This window comes from Symphalangus syndactylus, chromosome 3 (genome assembly GCF_028878055.3).
Source record: "Symphalangus syndactylus isolate Jambi chromosome 3, NHGRI_mSymSyn1-v2.1_pri, whole genome shotgun sequence".
In the NCBI taxonomy this organism is placed as follows: domain Eukaryota; kingdom Metazoa; phylum Chordata; class Mammalia; order Primates; family Hylobatidae; genus Symphalangus; species Symphalangus syndactylus.
The window spans coordinates 23596772-23619537 of NC_072425.2; the positions used below are offsets into that span (position 1 = coordinate 23596772).

At 48.9% G+C, this 22766-nt stretch overlaps 1 protein-coding gene across 7 annotated transcripts in view; it reads right to left on the bottom strand.

The window, feature by feature from the left end:
• Positions 1-22766, bottom strand: part of GSN (gelsolin) — a 62778-nt gene that overhangs the window by 9451 nt on the left and 30561 nt on the right. For 5 of the 7 annotated variants that reach the window (XM_063636054.1, XM_063636055.1, XM_063636052.1 and 2 more), the window contains 9 exons: positions 21251-21455; positions 20354-20508; positions 12569-12730; positions 10927-11076; positions 9391-9480; positions 6136-6268; positions 4867-4955; positions 4483-4698; positions 1953-2086 (listed from right to left, as the gene is read on the bottom strand). In XM_063636054.1, the coding sequence (XP_063492124.1) occupies positions 1953-2086; positions 4483-4698; positions 4867-4955; positions 6136-6268; positions 9391-9480; positions 10927-11076; positions 12569-12730; positions 20354-20508; positions 21251-21446 (1325 nt within the window). In that variant the 5' untranslated portion in view covers positions 21447-21455. Of the gene's footprint in view, positions 1-1952; positions 2087-4482; positions 4699-4866; positions 4956-6135; positions 6269-9390; positions 9481-10926; positions 11077-12568; positions 12731-20353; positions 20509-21250; positions 21495-22766 lie in introns of all 7 variants that reach the window. The other 2 variants (XM_063636053.1, XM_055271263.2) reach the window with 2 other exon arrangements.

The window sequence follows — 22766 nt, forward strand, 5'->3', positions numbered from 1 at the left end:
AGCCTATAGATTAATAAGTAGTATTGTGTCAATGTTCGCTTCCTGGCTTTGTTAATTGTGCTATGGTTATGTAAGGGTTATGTAAGATGTGAACGTAGGTGAATATTCCACTGGGTAATGGATATACGAGAACTGTCTGTACAATTTTTGCAACTTCTCAGCAAGTGTCTAATATTATTTCAAAATAAGTTTAAAAAAGAAGGAATCCAGCCGGGCGTCATGGCTCATGCCTATAACCCCAACACTTTGGGAGGCTGAGGCAGGCGGATCGCTTGAGAAGTTCGAGACCAGCCTGGGCAACATGGCAAAACCCCATCCATACTAAAGTACAAAAAGTAGCCGGGCGTGGTGGTGAGCAGTGGCGAGTAGTCCCAGCTACTCGGGAGGCTGAGGCACAATAATCACTTGAGCCCCGGAGGCAGAGGTTGTGGTGAGCAGAGATCGCACCACTGCACTCCAGCCTGGGCAACAGAGCAAGACCCTGTCTCAAAAAAAAAAAAAAGAAGAAAAAAATCCAACAGTCAATAATCAGACAAAAAGTTTTAGACTGTATAGTAAGAGAAATGCAAGTTAAAAATACACTGAGACACCATTTTATAAACCATAAGATTGGCAAACGCCCAAAAGTTTGACCACACAATCCACAGGTGTGACTATAGGGAACCAGGGACTCTCACAGGTTGCTTGGTGGGAATGTAAAATGCTACGAACACTACGAAGGGAAATTGGGGGCTATCTATCAAAATGACAAGTGCAGTTACTCTTTGACGCAGCAATCTCACTTCTGGGAACTTACTTCTAGAGGCATTTCTCTGCATGTTCAAAATGATGTTTGTTTAAGGTTACTAATCACAGCAATGTTTGTAATAGAGAAAGACTGGAATCAACCCAAGTATGCATCATCAAGGAATTTGTTAAATAAACTATAGTAAAGCCACCCAAAGGATTATTATGCAACTGTAAAAAAGAATGAGGAAGCTCTCTATGTCTCTATGTACTGACATTATTGATCTCTAGGAAGAGTGGAGTCAGGAAAGCAAGGTGCAGGGCAATATACAAAGTATGCTACCTTTTATGTAAGGAAGGGAGGGACCAGGCTATAAATTATTTGCATATGTTTTTTTTCACGAAGAATTACTGGAAGGATATGCAAGAGATTAAAGCAGTTACCCAAGAAGGGGTGGGGTCTGGAAAATGGGGCAGAGAGGGACAGGGGTGGGAATAAGATTTCTCAATAAATACCTTTATACTCTGTTTTGATTTTTGAACCATGTAAATGTATTCTCTGTTTTAAAATAATTTTGGGGCTGGGTGTGGTGGCTCATGCCTGTAACCCCAGCACTTTGGGAGGCTGAGGCAAATGGATCATCTGAGGTCAGGAGTTCAAGACCAGCCTGGTCAACATAGTGAAACTCCGTCTTTACTAAAAATACAAAAAATTAGCCAGGCATGGTGGCGGGTGCCTGTAATCCCAGCTACTAGAGAGGCTGAGGCAAGAGAATTGCTTGAACTTGGGAGGCAGAGGTTGCAGTGAGTGAGACCACACCATTGCACTCCAGCCTGGGCAACAAGAGCAAAACTCTGTCTCAAAATAAATAAAATAAATAATTAAATAAATAAAAATAAAATAAATTTAAAAATTTTTTTGGCTTGAAAAATACGTGGGGGAGGATAAACCCTAGTGTACACAGTACTTGGCATGGATTTGTGGGAGATGTTCTGTGTGTTTCTCCACATTCACTATATCCTACAATAGATGTATAATCATTTGGTAAGAAGAGTTCAAAGTTGTTTGGAGAAATAAGCAAGTGGTGTTGCCCTGTGGACAACAGCCTCTCCCAGCAGGGAGTGGTGGTCCCACCTCAGGCCCTTACACCCTCAGTCTGTCTTCAGCCCTGCTCAGGACCCAGCCAGTACCCCCACGACACACACCGATGGCCCCAGAACCTCACCAGTTGTAGATTATCTGCCCCTGGCGGCCACCATGGCGGTAGTTGTACAGAATGATGTAGCTGTCGCCTCCATAGAACTGTCCATAAGTGGCAGGGTCCACGGGCACTTTGTTGGAACCTTCAATTCTCCAGATCTGCAGGAGCAAAGCTGGGGTCAGATGCTGTGCAGCACCCCCACCCCCCAGCTCAGGCAAGCCAGGAGACCGCAGCGTGGTAGGTTGTGGTTAGACCATGGGATGAACTTTTAATCACTTGGGCTCGGACCGGAGTTAAATGGTTTGCCCAACTCACAGAGCCACTAGGAGGCAGGGCTGGGACTCTGGGTCAGGGTTCCTGCCCGGGATCCTCATACCATGCCCTGCCCCAGCCCGTCTGTCCTTTGCTGAGGATTGTCAAGGCAGCTCCCAAGGAATGCAGTACAGTGAGGGGAGGAGCCAGACACAGACCCCAAATCAGGCCCCTCATCCCCTTCTGGGCCATGAGACCTCAGACAACTGGCTTAACCGCTCTTAGCCTTAGTTTTCCCATCTGCAAAATGGGGATAATCATAGTACCTACCTCAAAGTACTGTGAGGCTCAAATGAGTTTACTCATGAAAGTCTAGCACAGGGCCCAGCACAAAGGGACTGCTCTGTAGGTGGCAGCTGCTCTTATTATTGTGATTATTATTATTGTCTTACTAATATCACCATTATCTCTATTGTTACTGAGCTGCCTGGATTCTTTTTTTCTTTTTTTTTTTTTTTTTGAGACGAGGTTTCACTCTTGTCGCCCAGGCTAGAATGCAATGGCGCAATCTCGGCTCACTGCAACCTCTGCTTCGCGGGTTCAAGCAATTCTTCTGTCTCAGCCCCCCGAGTAGCTGGGATTACAGGTGCCTGCCACCATGGCCAGCTAAGTTTTATATTTTTAGTAGAGATGGGGTTTCACTATGTTGGCCAGGCTGGTCTCGAACTCCTGACCTCAGGTGATCCGCCCGCCTCGGCCACCCAAAGTGCTGGGATTACAGGCGTGAGCCACCGTGCTGGGCCTGCCAGGCATTTCATAGGTCACCTGCAGAGGCAGGGCCACCACGAGGCGACCTCAGCGTGACCCCTGCTAGCAGGTCTCCGCAGCGTTCTGGTGACACCGCTTTTTCCAAGTGGTCATGAGGCCCGGCAGCGCCACCTGGTGGAGCTATGGAGACACGGAGTAGTCCAAGTCCTGGGAAACGGAATCCTAGAATCTCTGGATTTTGAACATTCTTGAAGGTGATGGAGTAGGATGAAACCCCACTTTACAAGTGAGAAAGTGAAGCTCAAAGAGGTTATGTAACTTGCCCAAAGTCTCACAGTCAGGCTGCCAGGGGTCTTACCACACGGCCCCACCTGAAATATTTTCATTGCATTCTCCCTATCCACTGAAGCAACGAATCAATGCTAACACCAAACCAAAAACAATAATACATAAAAATAAACACGTTTGTTATTCCTATCATTAGGAATGGAATCAAGTTTGCCTGAGGTGGATTCTACCTCCTAAACACCTCTGAACCCCACATCCCTCTTCCCCTTCTCCACTGTGACCTTCTTAGTCTCAAGGTCATCATCTCTCCTGTACACTATTAGAACCAGCTCCTTATAAGCTCTCTACCTTCATTTTCCTGCCTCCAATCCATTTTCTTAGTTTTCTTTTTATTTTTCTTTTATTTATTTTTTAACTGATTTTTTTCTTCTAATGATATCCTGGAGTCATATTCCAACCCATTTTCTCGGTGAGTTTCTAAAGCATGTGGCCGGGTGCAGTGGCTCATGCTTGTAATTCCAACACTTTGTGGGGCCAAGGCAGGAGGATTGCTTGAGCCCAGGAGTTTGAAACTAGCCTGGGCAACATAGCGAGACCCTGTCTCTATTAAAAAAAAGAAAAAAAAAAAGATAAAGCATAGATCTGAGCCTGTTGCATTTCTGATTTAATAAAAAGAGAAACCCCTCACTAGCACCCACTGGTTAGAGGATCAAGTCCACACCCTTAAAATTGGCATTCAAGGCCCCTCCCTGGGGATGCCATCAGCACTAGCCCCCTGGGATAGCTCCCTCCTTTCCGAACATAGCGAGTCCCTCCTGGAATGCCCACCACTCTCTGCTCTTCCTCTCCGGCAGCAAAGCCCTACTCCTACTCTGAGACCCCACCCAAGGGTTCCCATCTCTGTGCAGGCTGCCCTGACCAAACACCCCCGCTGCTTCCTGTGTCCGCACAATCCCCTGTGCTCCCTCCCATCTTCCACTGATCACACAGGTCTGTGGCTGTGGTCAACTCCCCTCCCAGACCAGGCACTCCTCAGGGCAAGGTGGGGCCAAGACACTTGGCTTAGGGCCTGATACACAGTAGGTGCTCAGGGTGGATTGGCTGTAAAAACTAAGTAACACCAAAGAATCTCAGCTACCAAAATTGTGCAAACCTCAGAGAGAAACCTCCTTGGGGAAGCAAGAGGCAGTGCATGGGGAAAGTGAGGGAGGGGCCTGGACACACCCACCCCACGCCCTAAACGTACCTGTTTCTGGCCTGTGCCATCATCATCCATGCCGTGCTGGGCAGCCATGGCAGTGGAGGTGTGCAGGGTGGCGGCGTCGAAGGGCACCCGCTCCACGTTGGCGATATGGCTGGAAAGGTAGGACAAGCCCAGGCCGTCTGTCTGGTCTGGGTCCCGCCAGTTCTTGAAGAACTGCTTGAACAGTGGGGTCTCACCGCCCTCGGGAAGGACCGAGACCTGGAGGGGAGGCGGAGGAGCAGGATGTGGCTGGGCTGCCCAGCAAGGGTCTCCAGGGTAGCCTCAGATACCCTATCCACACTGAGGGTGGGACACCCGCCCTACTCCAGCCCATCCCCTCCAAACAGGACCCACCCCTTCCCATCCTACCTGGCCCCCAAGACTCACCTGAGTCTGCTTGGGGTACTCCATCTTGGTGATGAAGTCAGAGGCTGTTTTGAGGGCAGCCTTCCTCTCTTCCGTGTTTGCCTGCTTGCCTGTTGGCAGCCAGAGGAAGTGATGGAGGGTTAGAGGCCCGGGATCCTGCTGCATCCTGACCTCTAATGGTCCAGGAGAAGGAGCTGCCAAACTTCCCTCCCTACTCTTCTTAGACTGTGGACAGCCAAGGCCAGAGACCCCCAGAGCTGAGCTCCTGGAGTCCAGCCTGGGGCTGGCCAGTGACACCAATCACAACACTATTGTGGTCCATTTAGTGAGCATGTATTTTGTGCTTGGAACTATACATAGATTATTTAATCCACAAAATAGTCTTAAGTAATAAAAAAAATTGCTATCTTTTCCTGAGTATCTATAAGGAAACTACGGTCTTAGAGAGATTAAATTACTTGACCTAGGTTACTCAGTGAGCGAGAAGCTGCCACCCTGAGGGCATTCCCGTGCCAAGGAGCTCCTGGCCAGCCAGTGCTGGCCCTCAGTCCCAGCCTTCTCACTGCCAAGGCCAAGGTCCAGATCAGCTGGCCCAGGGCCCAGGGGGCCTAGAGAGTAATAATTATAATAGTCTCTCTCTCTCTCTTTCTCCCCACTCTCTCCCTTTCTCCCTGTCCTCCTACTGCCTCCCTCTCCTCTGTCCTCTTCCCCAAGATGAGCCTTAGAGGATCAGGGGAGGATATTGATGGGTCCTCTCAGAACATCTCAGGGCCTCTAAGAAACATCTGGGCCAACGGTTTCCAAGAGAAATCCCACAGGATAGTACCCAAAGAGTTTATGAACTTCTAGCTTAGCATTCCCCAAACCAGATCATCTTCATGAAAAGCCCCCCTGTAAATGAACAAGTTAAAAGTCCTACAGTAAACAAACGAACATTTTAAAATCCACTGTTGCCCATGAACTTATCTGACCATACAGTTAGACGTTTTCTACATAATTTCTACAGGATGCCAATTAGCCTCTCAGAGAACTGACGTTATAATGCACTTGGGAAACACCAATTTTAGCTCAGATCAGGAATCTGAGGCCCAGAGAGGGTAAGTAAAGTGCCCAAGATCACACAGTACATCAAATGCAAAACCAAGGCATCAGCCCAAGCGTTCTGATTTCCATTGCACCAGGCACCTCTACCACACTCCACGCTCCCCCGGAGCTGAGTTCCTGGGAGCTGCAGGACATCACCCCCAAGATCCTACAGGCCAGCTGGGACCCTTCCCCTGTCTCCAGTACCTTTCCAGACAAAGATTTTCCCATCCTTGCCATGGTCCAGGATGAAGCAGTCCTCTGACTTCAAGGCCCCCTGGGCGAAGGGGTTCTCATCAGCCACGAGGGAGACGGACATGGTCCCTGCACCATTGGAGACCTGAGGGGACGAAGCAGAAGGAACCAGCACATGAGTGTCTGTGGCCGCCCAGCCCTGAGACTTCCACCATCTTGCCCCACCCCCCGTCCCAAATGGCCCTGCAGAGTAACACCTGGGCTTCCTCTAGCACACATTTAGACATTGTTTTTCCTTTCCTGCTTTGCCAGAACCACATCTGCTGACCTACACTCAGGGGTAACACAAACTGCACATGGGAAGGGAGGGTGGGATAAAATTTGGGGAACTGGGTGGCAGAGGGGAACTGCATAGTTTGCTGAAAATGTATTCAACTTTACCATTTAAAAAAAAAGAGAAGAGGCCGGTTGCAGTGTTTGGTCAGGGCAGCCTGCACAGAGATGGGAACCCTTGGGTGGGGTCTCAGAGTAGGAGTAGGGCTTTGGGAGGCCCAGGTGGGTGGATGGCTTGAGCCCAGGAGTTCTAGACCAGCCTGGGCAACATGGCGAGATCCCATCTCTACAAAAAATACAAAAAGTAGCAAGGCGTGGTGGCGCTTGCCTGTGGCCCCGGCTACTTGGGAGGCTGAAGTGGGAGGATCACTTGAGCCCAGGAGGTCGGGGCTATAGTAAGCTGTGACTGCGTCACTACACTCCAGCCTGGGTAACAGAGCCAGACTCTGTCTCGAAAATAAATAAGTAAACAAAAGAGAAGAAAAGAAAAATAAAAGTAAAAAGAGCTAAATGCAATCTGGTATCCTGGATTGGAACCTAGAATAAAAAACTGGGGAAATCTGGATAAAGTCTACAGTTTAATTAATGGCATTGAAGCAATGTTAATTTCTCAGTGTTGACAAATGTACCTGGTTATGCTAAGATGCTAAGGAGAAGCTGAGTGAATGATATATAGGAACTCTTTGTACTATCTTTACAATTTTTATGTAAACTTAAAAATTATTCTAAAATAAAAAGTTCATCCAAGTTAAAAAAAAAAAAAAGTCTGTCTTAAGAGTCAAAAGTCAAAAGTTTAACAATAACCAGTTGGCAAGGCTCTGGGTAAACAGGCATTTAAGGTCCCTGATGACAGTAACTTGGGAGCTTTTCCAGAGTACAGTTGACTGTGAGGTACCAGTCCTTTAAATAATAATTATTCTACATGAATTGAGTACTTACTACTCTGTGCCAGTCACTGTCCTAAGCAATTTCTATAACTTATATAATTATAGAACCCCTTTAATCCTTGCATATGATAGTTCTGTTGCTATCCCTGTCTCACTCACAAGGAAACCAAGGCACAGAGTGGTTAAGGAACTTGCACAGCTAGAAATAGCTGACCTGGAATTCAAACACAGGTAGTCTGACTCCTGACTCCAAAACCAGTATTTTATTTTTTAATTTTATTTATTATTATTATTATTTTTTGAGATGGAGTCTCGCTTTTGTCGCCCAGGCTGGAGTGCAATGGCGCGATCTCGGCTCACTGCAACCTCCACCTCCCGGGTTCAAGTGATTCTCCTCCCTTAGGAGGAGAGCTAGGATTAGAGGCGCCTGCCACCACGCCTGGCTAATATTTTGTATTTTTAGTAGAGACGGTGTTTCACCATATTGGCCAGGCTGCTCTCGAACTCCCGACCTCAGGTGATCCGCCCACCTCGGCCTCTCAAAGTGCTGGGATTACAGGGGTGAGCCACCATGTCTGGCCCAGAACCAGTATTTTCAACTACTGACTCATTCTTCGGCCTGTGACCAGCAGTTCCTTGTCTAGGAACTTGCCCTAGTGCTATGCTGTACTTAGCACAAGTGCACCAAGAGGGACTGTCTGCAACTGGAAAAGGTGGAACATCCTAATGTCCATCAATTAGGATTTGCTTAAATTCTTACATTCATAAAATAAAATACTATACAGCTGTTATAAAGGGTTATGTTGAGATTTATTATAGAAAGATATTCCTGACCATGTTGAGTGGAAAAAAGACCACACAACTGCATGAATAGTTTGGATCCAGTTACATAAAATAGAAATGGCGGGGAGCGTTGGCTCAGGTCTGTAATCCCAGCACTTTGGGAGGCTGAGGTGGGCAGATCACATGAGCCCAGGAGTTTGAGACCAGCCTGGGCAACATGGCGAAACCTCGTCTCTACAAAAAATACAAAAGTTAGCTGGGCGTGGTGGCCTACATCTGTAGTCCCAGCTACTTAGGAGGCTGAGGCAAGAGATCGCTTGAGCCCGGTAGGCAGAGGTTGCAGTGAGCTGTGTATTGTGCTGTTGTACTGCAGCCTGGGTGACAGAGCAAGACTCTATCTCAAAATAAAATAATAAGATGGAAATGGAAAAGTAACTAGGCACAGAAAGCTGTGGCTGAACAAAGATGTGTTCTCTCGTGAGGAGGAGAGGCTGATTTTTTAACTGGGTATTGTCATTTTTGTAATTAAAACACATTTTAAAAGTAATACTGGTTTTTTAAACTAGTGAAATTGCACGGACTTTTATTTTCTTTTTATATTTTGAATACTGTTCTTTTTTTTTTTTTACAATAAACATGTATTACTTCATAATCAGAAAAAAATCAGTAATGTAGTAGTTCTTTGGCAGTGGTGAGAATCAACATCCCCATTTTGTTGTTTTACTGAAAATACTTGGGGCACAACGTAAGTATGATTGAGCTTTCTCCCAGAGCTCAGCCAACAGAGTTCCCTAGCTGGAGCTAAGCCTCAATTCAGTTGTGAAAATCACAAGAAAGAAATCATAAATAAAGTCATTAACTGTAACCCACACCCCCAACCTCCCCACAAACACACCATTTCTGTAGTATTCCCCCAAGTATTTTCTAAGCTGTTTTCACATCCATTTTATCTGTGGACTCCCAGAAATCCTGCAAAGTTGACCATTCTGCTCTTCTTCCCACTTTACAGACTAGGACACTGACACTCAGAAAGAGAGACCTCATGTATGAGCGTGACACAGATGTGTCCAGAGTTGATCACATGCTCCTAGTGCAGGAAAGCAAAGGAAGTACATGAGCGTCCACTGGAGATGTAAGAAAGCCGAGGCCCCCCTCCAAAGGGGTGCTTTGCTCAAGGTCCCACAGCAGTGGAGTGGGGAAGACCAGGTCTTCCACCCCCCTGTCCTGACCCCATGCCCCGGCAGACAGTGCATCTGGTGCTCACCTTGTAGAGTTTGGCCAGCTTGCGGTTGGCTGCATCCTCCTTGGCGGTGTCCTCGGTACCTGCAGGCAGAGCCGGCTTGGGTCCCAGCACCTGTAGGAGATAGAGAGATAGAGAGGAAGGGTGGCTGTGAGGGAGGGGCCAGGCTACTGAGAGAGCTCCCAGGCAGGCAAGGATCACAAGGGCATCCACTGTGACCCTCCCCATGGAGTCTGACCTCCTCCAGAGACATCCTGCGTCTGCTCACATGTCCAGATCTGTCCATCAGAGGTCCCTTCCACCTTGTCTCCCTGACTCAGAAACTTGAGGAGAACACTCCTGCTTCTCTGCCTCCAGATAGCTCTTCAGATATTTCGTCTATCAGCTAATTGTGATAACTACAGCTATTGAACACCTTCTACCGCCTACCTTTAAAAGATCTCACTGCATCCTCTCACCCAGGCCAGGAGGCACAGACTATCACTCTCATTTTACAGAAGAGGAATCTGAGGTCCAGAGAGATGAAGTCACCTACTCACACAGCTATTAGGTGGCTAAGCCAGACTCTAAACCTCCATCCCTGTGGCTTCAGAGCCTATTTTCACTCCCACTGTCCCTCTCAAGCCATGGTTGGTGTCCAGGTCCCTTCCCATAATAATAATCACCCTTCTGCTCTCTCCAAAAGCTGGAATTGGATGCCCCCAGAGAAGCAGGAACCAAGTGGCATGGAGCAGAGCTCATGGTCTCCTCCTTTTCCTGGTGAATCTTGCCTCTATTGATATGTCCTCAAAGCACAATGGCTGGCAATCCCATCATGTGACTAAATGGGCCAAAAACTACCAGGGATAGTCAGAAGAGAAAAGAGGGGATTGGGGCTCAGTGGTCTCTTTCTGACCTTATTCTAGCACAAAGCTGGCCCTCTGGGGATGCTAAGAGACCACTCTCCTTAGCTCTGCAGAGGACCTGGCCCTCCCCACTGGAGAAGGCGGCTCACACGCCCAGCACAGCCTTGGGTTCCAGTCCCACCTCTCAGGGGAGTCTGGGAGTTGTGCAGGAAGCTGATCTCCCTTGCTCCATAAAGTGATCAGGTTTGATGGAAAAACAGCCTCAAAAGTGAGGCAGGGCCAGCATGGTGACTCATGCTTGTAATCCCAGCATTTGGGGAGGTTTAGGCAGGTGGATGACTTGAGCCCAGAAGTTGGAGACCAGCCTGAGCAACATGGCAAGACCTCATTCCTACAAAAAATTCAAAAATTAGCCTGGCTTGGTAGCACTCGCCTGTGGTCCCAGCTACTCGGGAGGCTGAGGCAGAAGGATCACTTGAGCCCAGGAGGTCAAGGCTGCAGTGAGCTGTGATCGTGCCCCTGCACTCCAGCTCAGGCAACAATGAATAAGATCCTGTCTCAAAAATTAAAATAAAAAAGTATTTTAAAAATGAAAAGGCAGGGTAGAGCGGAAGATTTTTTTTTTCCTCAAATTCACCTCAAATTGCCTACTGAACAGAAGAAAGTCATGAGCAGCGTGTCCCCATGCCCACCCCACTGCGCACCCCACAGGCACCTGGAGCATCGCCTCGGGCTCAGCGCCCTCCTCAGACACGTGCACTCGGGCCCGGCCACTCCGCTCGTTGTCCCTGATGCCCTTGGACACCTGCGTGGCCTTCAGTTTTTCAAACCGATTGCTGTTGGATCCACACCACTGGTGGATGTCCTGGAAGACAGAGACCCGGGAAGTCAGTGCCCCGCCTTCCTATAAGCCCCGCCCAGTGACAGGGCTTGGGGAGTGTGGCGTGTGGTGTGCAGGCTCACCCTGTTCTGCACTTGCCCAGGTGAAGGCTGGCACAGTCTGCACACATGCATTATTTACGTACAATTAAGTGTGATCTGCACACACCAGGGGATGGGAGTGCATGTCTGAGGATATGAATTTTTTCACAGGTACAACTACATCTAGAATGTGTGCAAAAATGTTTGCCTGCTGAAGGGAATATAAATTGGCACAATCATTTTGGAAAACCATTTGGCCTTAGCCATTAAGCCAAATATACCTATTTCCTTATGACCCAGCAATCCTCCTTCTAGGAATATACCTGACAGAAGTACGTTCGTATGTCCACCAAAAGACTTGTGCAAGAATGTTCAGAGTAGCACTGTCTGTAATAGCCCCAAACCAGAAACCACCTCAAGTGCCCATCAACAACATAAAGGATACATAAATCGTGGTACACCCACACAACTGAATCTTCCACAGCAAGGCAAATGAACGATCTACAACTAAATGCAACAATACAGATGCATCTCAGAAATGTAATGTTGAGCAAAAGGTCAGACATAAAAGAACAAGGTTCCGTGTCTATAAAGTTCAGAAACAGGCAAAACTCATCTATGCTGTTGAGAAAGTTCAGGATGATGTTTGCCCTTGGGGTGAGGGCACCGAAAGGGGGCAAAAGGGGCCTTCTAGGGGCCGGTGAGGTTCCGCTTCATGATCCAGTGTTATGTGAGTGTGTTCGCTCTGTGTAATCCATCAAGCTGTACACTCAGGATTCACACACTCCTCTGTGTGCCTATGATGCTTTAATAAAAAGCTTACACTAAATCAGTGTGTGCTCATGTTTGCACAGATATTATATCACAGGTGTATAAGAATATGAGCTTTGGGGTAGAAGGGCCGTGTCCATTTGCAGGTCTGCGCTCACAGGAATTTGTGAGACGAGTGTGTACAAAGCATCACACATCTATAAGGTGGGCCTGGGTAAGGGCATCCCACACACGTTGTCATAGATCATGGGCATGTGCAACTACTTGTGTGACATACACATGCGGGACCTTAAACAACATACCTGAGTATACATGTGTGGGCATTCATGATGGTGCGCATGTGCTGGGCAAAAGCCCAGAGTGTTTGCCCATGACTGTTACGTATTTATAAGCATGTGAAAAAGGACACAAGATGTACCTATGAACAGAAGGTGCCAGGAAGTCTATACGTCAATCAAAGTCCAAGTACGCACTATATCCATGGTGGGTGCTTGAGTCTACATTTGTGGGAGTCTTTGCATACAGACATATCTGTACATGAACAATGCTGGTCCCTGTGGTTTGCCCATCTGTGTCTATGCATTTGTTCGCATGGATGCACCCAAGTCCCTGGTCAGACCAGGAGCACCTCAGTGGCTCCTGGGAAAGAGGAAAGCAGGACTCACGTTGCCCAGGTCCAGGATGAAGCAGTCACCATTGTTGAAGCTCTCCCAGGACACAGGTACCTCGGTGGCACGGACCACACGCCGCCCTTTGACCTGGAAGAGTCTCTGCACCACCACCTCGTTGGGTACCACATGCTTGAATCCCGATGCCACACCTCCTTTCTGTGGGGCCAAAGAGACAGCATTAGCCCCAGGGAAGCAGATATGGAAGAAGGGGATAGAATTGAGGTAAAGGAAACTCTGGCTTGTGGACCAGTGGCTTTCCAGCAACACAGTGATTCTCAATTAACTCAGGACTTTCATACTCATTATCTTGTTTGAGACTGGAACATTCTTATGCCCATTTCAGAGTAGGAAACTGAGGTTTAGGAAAGGAATAAAACTTGCCCAAGGCCACACAGCTAAGAAGTGAGAGATTCCCTGCCCACTGCATCTTTCTGCCACCCCTTTGAATCCCATATTCCACTAACAAAGACCCCTGCAGCCACTTTCTAAATCAAAAAAACTGCAACAATTCCTTCCTCAAAATCAGCATTTCCCAAAGGCACACTAGTCCCCTAAGACATTCTGCAAGGAAAGAGTTCCACAGTCAAATAAGCATAGGGAATGCTTCTCACTCGCCCTCCCTGACTGTTATACAATGCGCATGTGCATAATAAAGGCTCTATCAAATCCTAGGGTGAATACACCTGCTTGCCTTTTGTTTTATACAGCATTTCCCTATCTTATTGAACCAAGAACTGCTTTTCTTTCTTTCCCTCTTTTTTCTTTCTTTCATTCTCTTTCCCTCTTTCTTTCCTTTCCTTCCTTCCTCTCTCTCTTTCTCTTTTCTTTCTCTCCTTCCTTCCTCTCTCTCTCTCTCTCTCTTCCTTCCTTTCAACAGGGTCTCACTCTGTCCCAGGCTGGAGTGCACTGGTATAATCACAGCTTACTGTAACCTCAAACTCCTGGACTTGAATGATCCTCCCATCTCAGCCTCTCGAGTGGCTAAGACTACAGGCATGAGTCACTGTGCCCAGCTTACTTATTTTATTTTATTGTAGACATGGGGTCTCACTATGCTGCTTAAGCTGGTCTTGAACTCCTGGCCTCAAGAGACCCTTGGGCGCTGGGATTACAGGAGCAAGTCACTGAACCCAGCCCAAGAACCACTTTTCTTCACCATATCCTGCCTCCAGCTTGAGTATTTTGCAAAAGCCACTTTGAGAGGTACTAATCTAAATCTTTCTCATCCTTCAAGGCTCTCTGGGAAGTCTTTCTGGATTGTTCCAGCCCATGCCACCCTTCTGCTTTCCCCTACGGTACCGCAGCAACTCCCACCCAGCAGTCCCTTCAGAGCAGCTATGGGTAAGGGACAGGTGCCCCACCACAACAATGCTGGATGGCTTTGGGTAAGTCACTTGCCCTTTCCAAGCCTCAGGCCTCTCCTTTCTGAAGTGGAGACACAAGCTCCTGCTCCCCAACCCTCTGTAATCATTACTGCATCCCAGAGCAGGGCGTTCAGGAGAGCTTCCCTGCTGCAGTCACAACTGCTCTCACTCAGGAGCAAGCCAAGGAAAGTCAGCTGGGCTGTCCTGTGAGCAGTCCCCAGCTCCACACCCCAGAGTTGTCAAATCAGAGTTGGAAAGGTCCTTCTACAGCACCCCACTTTACCCATGGTAAACTGAAGCCCAGAGAAGTGAAGTGACTTACTCAAGGGCGCTCAGCAAGTGTGTGGCTAAGCCAAGGCTGGAAACCTTGTTTCCTCCTCCCAGTCAGGTGCTTGTCTCCCTGCTCCGGAGACACATGGGGGTGGAAGCAGAGGGCTTCCACTCAGGCCAGCAATGCAGCCACCCCATCCAGGGCCCCTCAGCCCACTGTGCTAAGTCTAATTCTAGCCGCATAGACTCCAGGAGGGCAAGGGGCAAAGGCAGTCCGTGTATACTGGGCTCCTGCTATGTCTTCCCATAGTCAGCAGTATATGTGTTTGTGAAATGATGATGCCCACTGTGCCGGGCATTCTTCGCGCATCGCCTGCAAGGGAGGCATCATTGCTCCATCGCACGGATGTGCAAAATGGGGCCCACAGGTGACAGGACTTGCCCAAGATCGTACAGATGGTAGGTGGTGGAGCTAGAATTCAAACCCAGGCATGTCTGAATCTGTAAGATCCACATTCTTCTCTCAATATCAGGTTTTCCCACTCTGTTGCCCAGGCTGGAGTGCAGTGGTGTAATCTTAATTCACTGCAGCCTCCACCTCCTGGGTTCCAGTGATACTTGTGCCTCAGCCTCCCGAGTAGCTGTGATTACAGATGTGCACCACCATGCCCAGCTAAGTTTTGTATTTTTTGTAGAGACGAAGTTTCACCACGTTGGCCAGGCTGGTCTCGAACTCCTGGCATCATGTCATCCTCCCACCTTGGCCTCCCAAAGTGCTGGAATTACAGGCATGAGCCACTGTGCCAGCCAAAATCAGGTTTTCTTAGAGCAAAGATCACTCAGTCATCCAGGATGGGAGGCAGGAACAAGCCACTATTCAGAGCCCTCTTTCAAGTAATGGATGTTTTTAGGTTGCCAGTGGCTGGAGGACCCCCTGGTATCCCTTCTTGGTCTCAGCTAAGGCCTTTCAAGAGTTCCTTGGGCCTAGCAGGGCGGTCAGTGCTCATAGAGCTGACAACCTGTCTTTCCACCCTGCTTCCAGGGCCCCTCCAAGGGTGCTGTGGGTTGGCCACGCTATGACTGACCTCCGTGTGGAGCAAGGGGTAAGACTGTGACTTCTACTCCTGAATTTGCTGCCCAAAACGGAAGTAAGACAGTAACTTTTTCCATCACCAGGAAGGAGTGAGTTGGGCCTCTGGGGTGAGGGACCAACCAGCATCACTCACAACTGCAGTCACAGCAGAGGGGGCCTGGGGGCTGGATGGCCGTGAGGCCTGGGATTGGAGAGCCAGGCAGAGTGCAAAGGACATAGGTCAGGGCAATGCAGGGGAAGCGCAGAAAGACAGGAGGGTTCTGAGAGTGATGTAACCAAGTCTGCGCAGAGCAAGTGAGGAAGAGCAGCCAGGGAAGAAAATGCAACACCCTGTGCTCACCTGTGCTCAGCTGTGCTTCCCTGAAACAAGCACAGTGGCTGCCACTTACAGAGCTTTGCCAAAGCTGGGGCACCTGCTTTAAGTGCATGCAACGAAGTCCTGACAACAAGCTCCTGATGCAGGAACTATTAATAATTATCCCACTTCAAAGGCAAGGAAACCGAGATTCAAAGAGATTAAGCATTGTGTCCAGAGCCCAGTGCTGGGCGGCAGTGCTGGGTTCTGTCCCCAAGATCCCCCTTCCAGGGACCCAGCCTCATTCAACTGTCAGCCTAGGAACTCCTGACCAGGGGACTTCATTCAGCTGGATATAATGAGAGAGTGGCTGTGCAAACCTTTTCCAAAACGTGCTAGAAGGACTCACTAACTGTTTCTATTGATTGCTCGGAGATAAGGAAATGGGAGGAAAGAAAAAATTTTTACCCCTCTAAATATTTTACTTGTTGAAATATGCCTTTAATTTTTGTTATTAAAATCTTTACCCTATTTTTTAAAAAGGAAAAGGGTTGCTTCATGTCATAAATCTCACTTCTTAAAAATTCTCTGTATTTATTTATAAAATAATTCTTTTTTTTTTTGAGACTGAGTCTCGTTCCATCGCCCAGGCTGGAGTGCAGTGGCACGATCTCGGCTCACTGCAACCTCTGCCTCCCGGATTCAAGCGATTCTCCTGCCTCAGCCTCCTAAGTCGCTGGAATTACAGGCACCCACCACCATACCCAGCTAATTTTTGTATTTTTAGTAGAGACGGGGTTTCACCATGTTGGCCAGGCTGGTCTTGAACTCCTGACCTCAAATGATACGCCCATCTCGGCCTCCCAAAGTGTTGGGATTACAAGCATGAGCCACCGCATCCGGCCTTATAAAATAATTCTTGATGTTGAATTATTGCAGCCATGAGCTTCCTGATTAATTAACTCCTCTAATTTTACTGGTCTAGGAAATTAGAATTGGAAAGATTAATTAACAAAAATAAATTAAAGCAAGTTCTTAGAAGACATTAGCGGATCTACAAGGGCAGGGGAAAGAAGTTTTTTGAAGCTTTTCCTGTTTTTGACTATAATCTTTAGCATTGATTGTTGCTTTCTATGGTCTAATCATTAGGTGGGCAAGAGTGGCATCAAATTATTTGAACAAAATTCTACAGGATTAATTGTTTTAAAAGCCACTTTCCAAATTAAAGTGATTACATATATGTGTGTCTGTCTACCTATATACATTCAGAGAGACAGAAAGAAATTAGCCACTATATGATTTATATCTCCAAGGGAAGAATCATGTTGGGAGGGCTTTTATTTTCTAGAACCTATATTTCTATAATGTTTGACATTTTACAATAAGCTTATATTACTCTTGTAGTCAGAAGACGGGGGAAAAGAAGCAATGAAGATTTACATGAAAACAAAAGTTAAACTGTTTCTAAAACAAAGAAAAATGAATTGATTGGGCTTGGGCCCCTCCACCCTCTAAACTCAGAGCTCCTTATCTAAGGAATAGGAGGGAGGGAGGACAGAAAGGTTCCAGTGATTCTATGGGTTCCCAATTGTGCTCCTCAGGTCCAAGGGCTCCTAGGCCTCTGCCTAGCCCAGATTCCATTTGAACAATGGGTTTCAAATAACCCAGCCCCAGGGGGTCTCCAGGATTCAGTCCAAAAATGGGGGTCTGCGGAGTGGGAGGAGGAGGGGCGGGAAATCAAGGGATTCTGAACTCTCTTGCAGGGCAGTGATCTAAGGATTTGGGGGTCATAGAACAAGAGGGCCAAGCTCCATGTCAGCCCTTTCTAGTGGTTCACTGTCCCCTCCCTGCCCCTTCTCACACTCCGAGGACAGAATTGGCTCAGAGGAAGAGGCTTTCACAGGAACAAGTCTTGCGTAACAAGCCCTGCTCCTCCAGGATCTATAATTGATGAGGGCTCCGGGGCGAGAACCTTGGGCTGGACCTGCCAAGTGCGGGGGCAGCCTGAGGACTTGCAGAAGGTGGTAAACAGGACCAGCCCTGGGCCTCCCATTCGCACCAGGAGCCAGCGCCTTTCAGGACGGAAGCCCCAAATCTGGGCCCAGCTGGAGCTTTCCTCGAGTGTGATCCAAGAACATCCTGGAAAATCATCAGGGGCCAGGGAACCTAGCTATCCAAGTAGATCCCAGGCCATATCCGAGCTAGTATCAAAGATCAGGGAGCCTTCAAATGTCTACTCTGAACCAAGTCTGTGCTAGGCCCTTCACACCTGGGTTTGCACACTGGTCCAATCATTTACTAGCTGTGTGACCTTGGAAAAGTTGCTTAACATCTCTGTGCCTTAGTAGCCTCATTTATAAAATGGTGCTAACAGATACCCTACCTGTTAGGGTAAAATGAGTTAAATGAGTAAAGCACCCAGAAGAGTCCCTGACACACAGAAAGTAATAGATAAGTATTCAATGATAAGCACCTTTTACTAGCTGTGTGAACTTAGGCAAGTTAGTTTGCTCCTCTGAGCCTCAGCTTCCTCATCTATGAAATGGAGCATTACCATCCACCCTAAAGGCTACAGTGAGAATTAAATGAGATCTTGTAGTCAAGGCTTAACACACAGTAAGGGTTCTTATCATCCTTGTTTATTCCTAAAAATCCGGGGAGCCTATGACCTGCTCTGCAACATTCTCTGACCTGGAAAATCACCCTTCCTGTGTATATGAGAACTCTCATATTTGTAACCATGTTAGACTGTCAGGTTATGCCCTAAGAAACGGTGACTAGGACAATATAGATTAGCAAACACCTACTCACCTATCTCATCCCAGAACCCCTCTCAGAGCTGAGCACTCCCTGGGATCCCACGTCACCCCACCTGGAGGCAATAGATTAACTCTTCGTGAGCCTGCCAGTCTCCCCAACTCCTCAGGACACTCTCAAGGGCAGGGACCTACCTTCTTCACTTGGGCACCCCAGCACCCATCACAGGGCCTGGCAGAGTTAAGGGAACACAATCCTGGTTTGAATATAGCTTATGTGACCTCTCTGAGCCTCCAGTCTCAACTGTAAAATGGAATTGGAATTACTTACCTCCCAGGACAGTTGTGAGGCTGAAACGAGACAACCTACATTCCCAGTACCATATCTGCCAGAGTGTAGCAACAATGAGCTGGTGCTGCTGTTATTGAGGCTCAGTAAATATTTGTTGAATGAATGATGAATGGAGGGTGATTGAGAATACCCACCCAAAGATACAAGACTTGCCCAAAGTCTCACAGCAATTACAGGAGGTAGCCTTCTGACCTGAATCCCAATCTCTCTGATTCCTGGGCAAGTGTTCTTTCCACTTCTTGCTCCAGAAGTTGCAAAAAGACCTGGTCGTTCTCCAGCTCAGGGGCCTGGCTCCCAAACTTCTTACCTCTCCTTCTGCAAGGTATCAAGGCCCCAGAAAGGGCTGTGGGAAGAAGGCAGAGCTGGACACCTCAGCAGGAGGAGCTCAGTGCAAGGAGAAACTGGCACACAGGGGGCTCCAGGGAATCCAGCCCAGCCCTGCCCAGCCCTGGACTGCGGGTTCCCAGGACACACCCTGCCCGTTGCTATCTGAATCTTATTGGCGCTTTCCCATCATTAAATCTTTTGTGCCTCACCAGGGCAGACAAGGTCACCACTCCATTGACATAGATGATCCTGAGGTCCAGAGAGGAACAGTGACTTCTCTAAGGTCAACACAGCACATCAGCAGCACAGACAGGCTTGGACCCTACCCTAGGACCCTGGTCATTAGAGGTATGTTGGTTTAGTGGAAATAATGCTAAGAGTCAGAACATCTGGGTTCCAGTCCTGGGTCTGGCACCAATTCGCTGTGTGACTCTGGGCCAATTGCTTAACACTTTCTGTGTCTCAGTTCCCCTTCTCCCCTGGTAAAATGAGATTTGGACTCTGACATTAAGGCCCACCTGGCTGTGAAAGCCTGTGATCCCCTTCTCTATCCTGACCAAGGAAAACCCCAGCTTTGTAAAACTACAGTGTTCCCATAGCCCTTCCAGATGGCCAAGCCCCACACAAGGCATTTCCCAGCCACCCCCACACCAAATCCTCTCCCAGCCCTGTAGGGCAGGTACAACTGGCTCTCAGGTAACCAGAGAGGAAAGGGAGGCTCAAGGAGGTCAAGTGGCTTGCAGGAAGTCACCAGCATATTAGGGTGCAGCCTCTTGGAGCTCCCAGTTTGGCTTTGCTCTGCCCCACCTGGCTAGGAGCTTGGGAAAAGAGCTCTGTCTTGGTCCAGACTCTGAAGAGTTCAAGTTCAAAGGGGATTCTAGTGAACAGAAAGAGGGATGTGACTAGCAATGCCCTATTAAATACATAACACAGGGCCCTCTGTTGGCAAGGCCTTAAGAATTAAGGGGTACCAGAACAGGACTAGGCCAAAGCTCCCCGGGGCCTGCAAGAAGAACTGGATTTTCACCTCTGGCCCACTCCTCACTGTTGGGGCTAGGAAGACAACACTATGAACTTACAGGGAATTTTCTTCTCCCCATTTTAAGATAAGGAACCAGAGGCTCAGAAAGGCAGTGTGGTTTGTCCAAGTTCACACAGGTAGAAAGAGGCCAGGATTTAAATGCAACGTTGGTTGACTCCAAAGCCTGACCCCTGATCGGTCTGCCCACTGCATCACAAGGCCGAAAGATAGATGGGCCTGAGTGAGCCCTGTTACTGGTGCATCTGTCCCTACCGCTCAAGCAAGGTGGGGCCCAACCCACCTTGTACTTCAGGCCAGACTTGAAGTAGCCTAGGAAGGTGGCCGACTCGAAGCCCTGGACCTCACGGTGCTGCACGGCCCGGCCATTCAGGTAGTCATCCAGCTGCACAGTAAAGATGGCGGCCGCCCCACTCTCATCCTGGCTGCACTCATTGCCTAGGGGACATCAGAGCAACATGAGCCTGGCTTTCCAGAAGTATCCCAGACCCCTGGGGAAGAGGAGGAGGAGGAGGAACCCCAGCACTGCCCTGACCTAGCTGTAGAGGCTGAGAAAGCCCTTGCCTTCTGTAAGCCTCAGTTAATCCATCTGTATAATGGGACGATGGGCCTCGTTTTTCTCTAAGCATCCTCCCAGCTCTGTCACATTCCCTTATGTTCATTCTCAGCCCTCCTGAGCATAAACTCAGGACTGGGAGCATCAGATCAATTCACAGATTAGGAAACTGAGGCTCAGCAAGGGGGAAGAACTTATAGCATCCCACAGCAGAGGTGTGGCAGGGACTCTGGGCTCCTGACTCAAGGACAAACTTGGGAGTGCCTGGAGCTGGGCCAGGGAAGTTGTAGAGAGGTCCAGGGTCTCCAATTCACCCACAGTTCTGAGTGTCACAGTAAGGTGTTTAACGCTCACAACACTCCTGTGAGGTAGTGCAGAGCTATCATCATGTCCACTCCACAGGGACACTGAGTGATTTGCCAAAGGACAGAACATGGGTCGGGGCAGAGTGGGGGTGTGAACTTGGCCAGGCTGGCTCTAGAGTCTCAGGGCATGAACCACCAGTCAAGGGCCTGGCACATACTAGGTGCTCAATAATCAGTTCCCTTCCTGGGGACCATGCCCCAAAGGTCTGCACTGTTCAGAATGGGGGCTGGGGCAGGGGCTGGGCAGGGCCAGCCTCACCCAGCCAGTAGTGGAGGTCGTACTGCAGATTTCCGTTCCTCAGCTGCACTGTCTTCAGGATGACGTAGGCGTCGCCTGTGAAGAAGTCTCCATAAAGGTTGGTGGGCACGGGCACCAGATCGAACTTCTCCACACGCCAGATCTGCAGGCCAGGCTCCTTCCCTGCCTTGAGGAACTCGGGGTGTTCCACCACCATGCTGTTGGGCTGGGATGAGACAGGGCAGAGCCTAAGCGGGGCAGGGTCCTGGCAGGGAGAGACCCCGGGCACGAGGGAGGGCGGTTTCCAGCACCAAGAGCATCTCACTTGAGCCTCCTGCTCTCCCCACGCCCCAGGCAAGTCTATCCCCTTCTGAGCACCCTGTCTCAATGAGTCAGCAAACAGGGCAAGAGTTTTATGCTTCAAATCTTGTGCCCTGGCCAGCATCTGTCCCTCCTACTCAGCCCGTCTTCAGCTTTTTCTGGTGATGGAGGGTACAGAGGGCTCCACCTCCCTGCTCCTTTCTTTTCTTTTCTTTTCTTTTCTTTTTCTTTCTTTCTTTCTTTCTTTCTTTCTTTCTTTCTTTCTTTCTCTCTCTCTCTCTTTCTTTCTTCCTTTTTTTGACAGAGTCTCGCACTGTCGTCCAGGCTGGAGTGCAATGGTGCAATCTCGACTCACTGCAACCTCCGGCTTCTGGGTTCAAGTGATTCTCCTGCCTCAGCCTCTTGAGTAGCTGGGACTACAGGCATGCGCTACCATGCCTGGATAATTTTGTATTTTTAGTACAGACGGGGTTTCGCCAAGTTGGTCAGGCTGGTCTGGAACTCCTGACCTCAGGTGATCCACCTGCCTCGGCCTCCCAAAGTGTTGGGATTACAGGCGTGAGCCACTGCGCCCAGCCTCCCTTCTTTTCTTATTGCCAATTGGATGTGATAACGGAGGCACAGAGAGGTGAAGGGACTCTGCCAGGGACCTCCAGCTAGGAAACAGCGTAGCAGGGGTTGCCCCAGGCTCCAAGATCACAAGCTCTGGGACTATGGGTAGACCCCTCAGATGGCAATAGTAAATCTAAGGGTCCCCAGGGCTTCAGCTTGCTCCCTTCCAGCATCTTCAATGGCTCTTAAAACTAAAGGGCCCTCTGAGAGCTCATTTTCCAACCCCAATCTGCATATAGAGAAACTGAGGCTCAAAAAGGGGAGGGGACTGACCGAAGTTCACACAGCCTGCTTGCTTTTGCTCTTTGGAAGTGGAAAGATTTCCAGCATGGGGCCTGGCAGACAGCAGGCGTTAGCTCTGTGCACGCTAAGTGGGTGCACTCGCAAACCGAGGTGAGCCTACCTGAGCCTCCTGTGATCCACAGGAGCCCCCTCTCCTCTGCACCCATCCCCATCATACCCCCAAGAAGGGTCCAAATGGCTGAGCCCAAGTGGCCTCCTGAGCTGTCTGCCTCCTCCCTCCTGCCCCACAACACCCCACCCCCAAATTTCATTTCTTGGAAGAGGAGAAGAGGATGCACCAGGGTCTGCAGGAGGCTGTTGG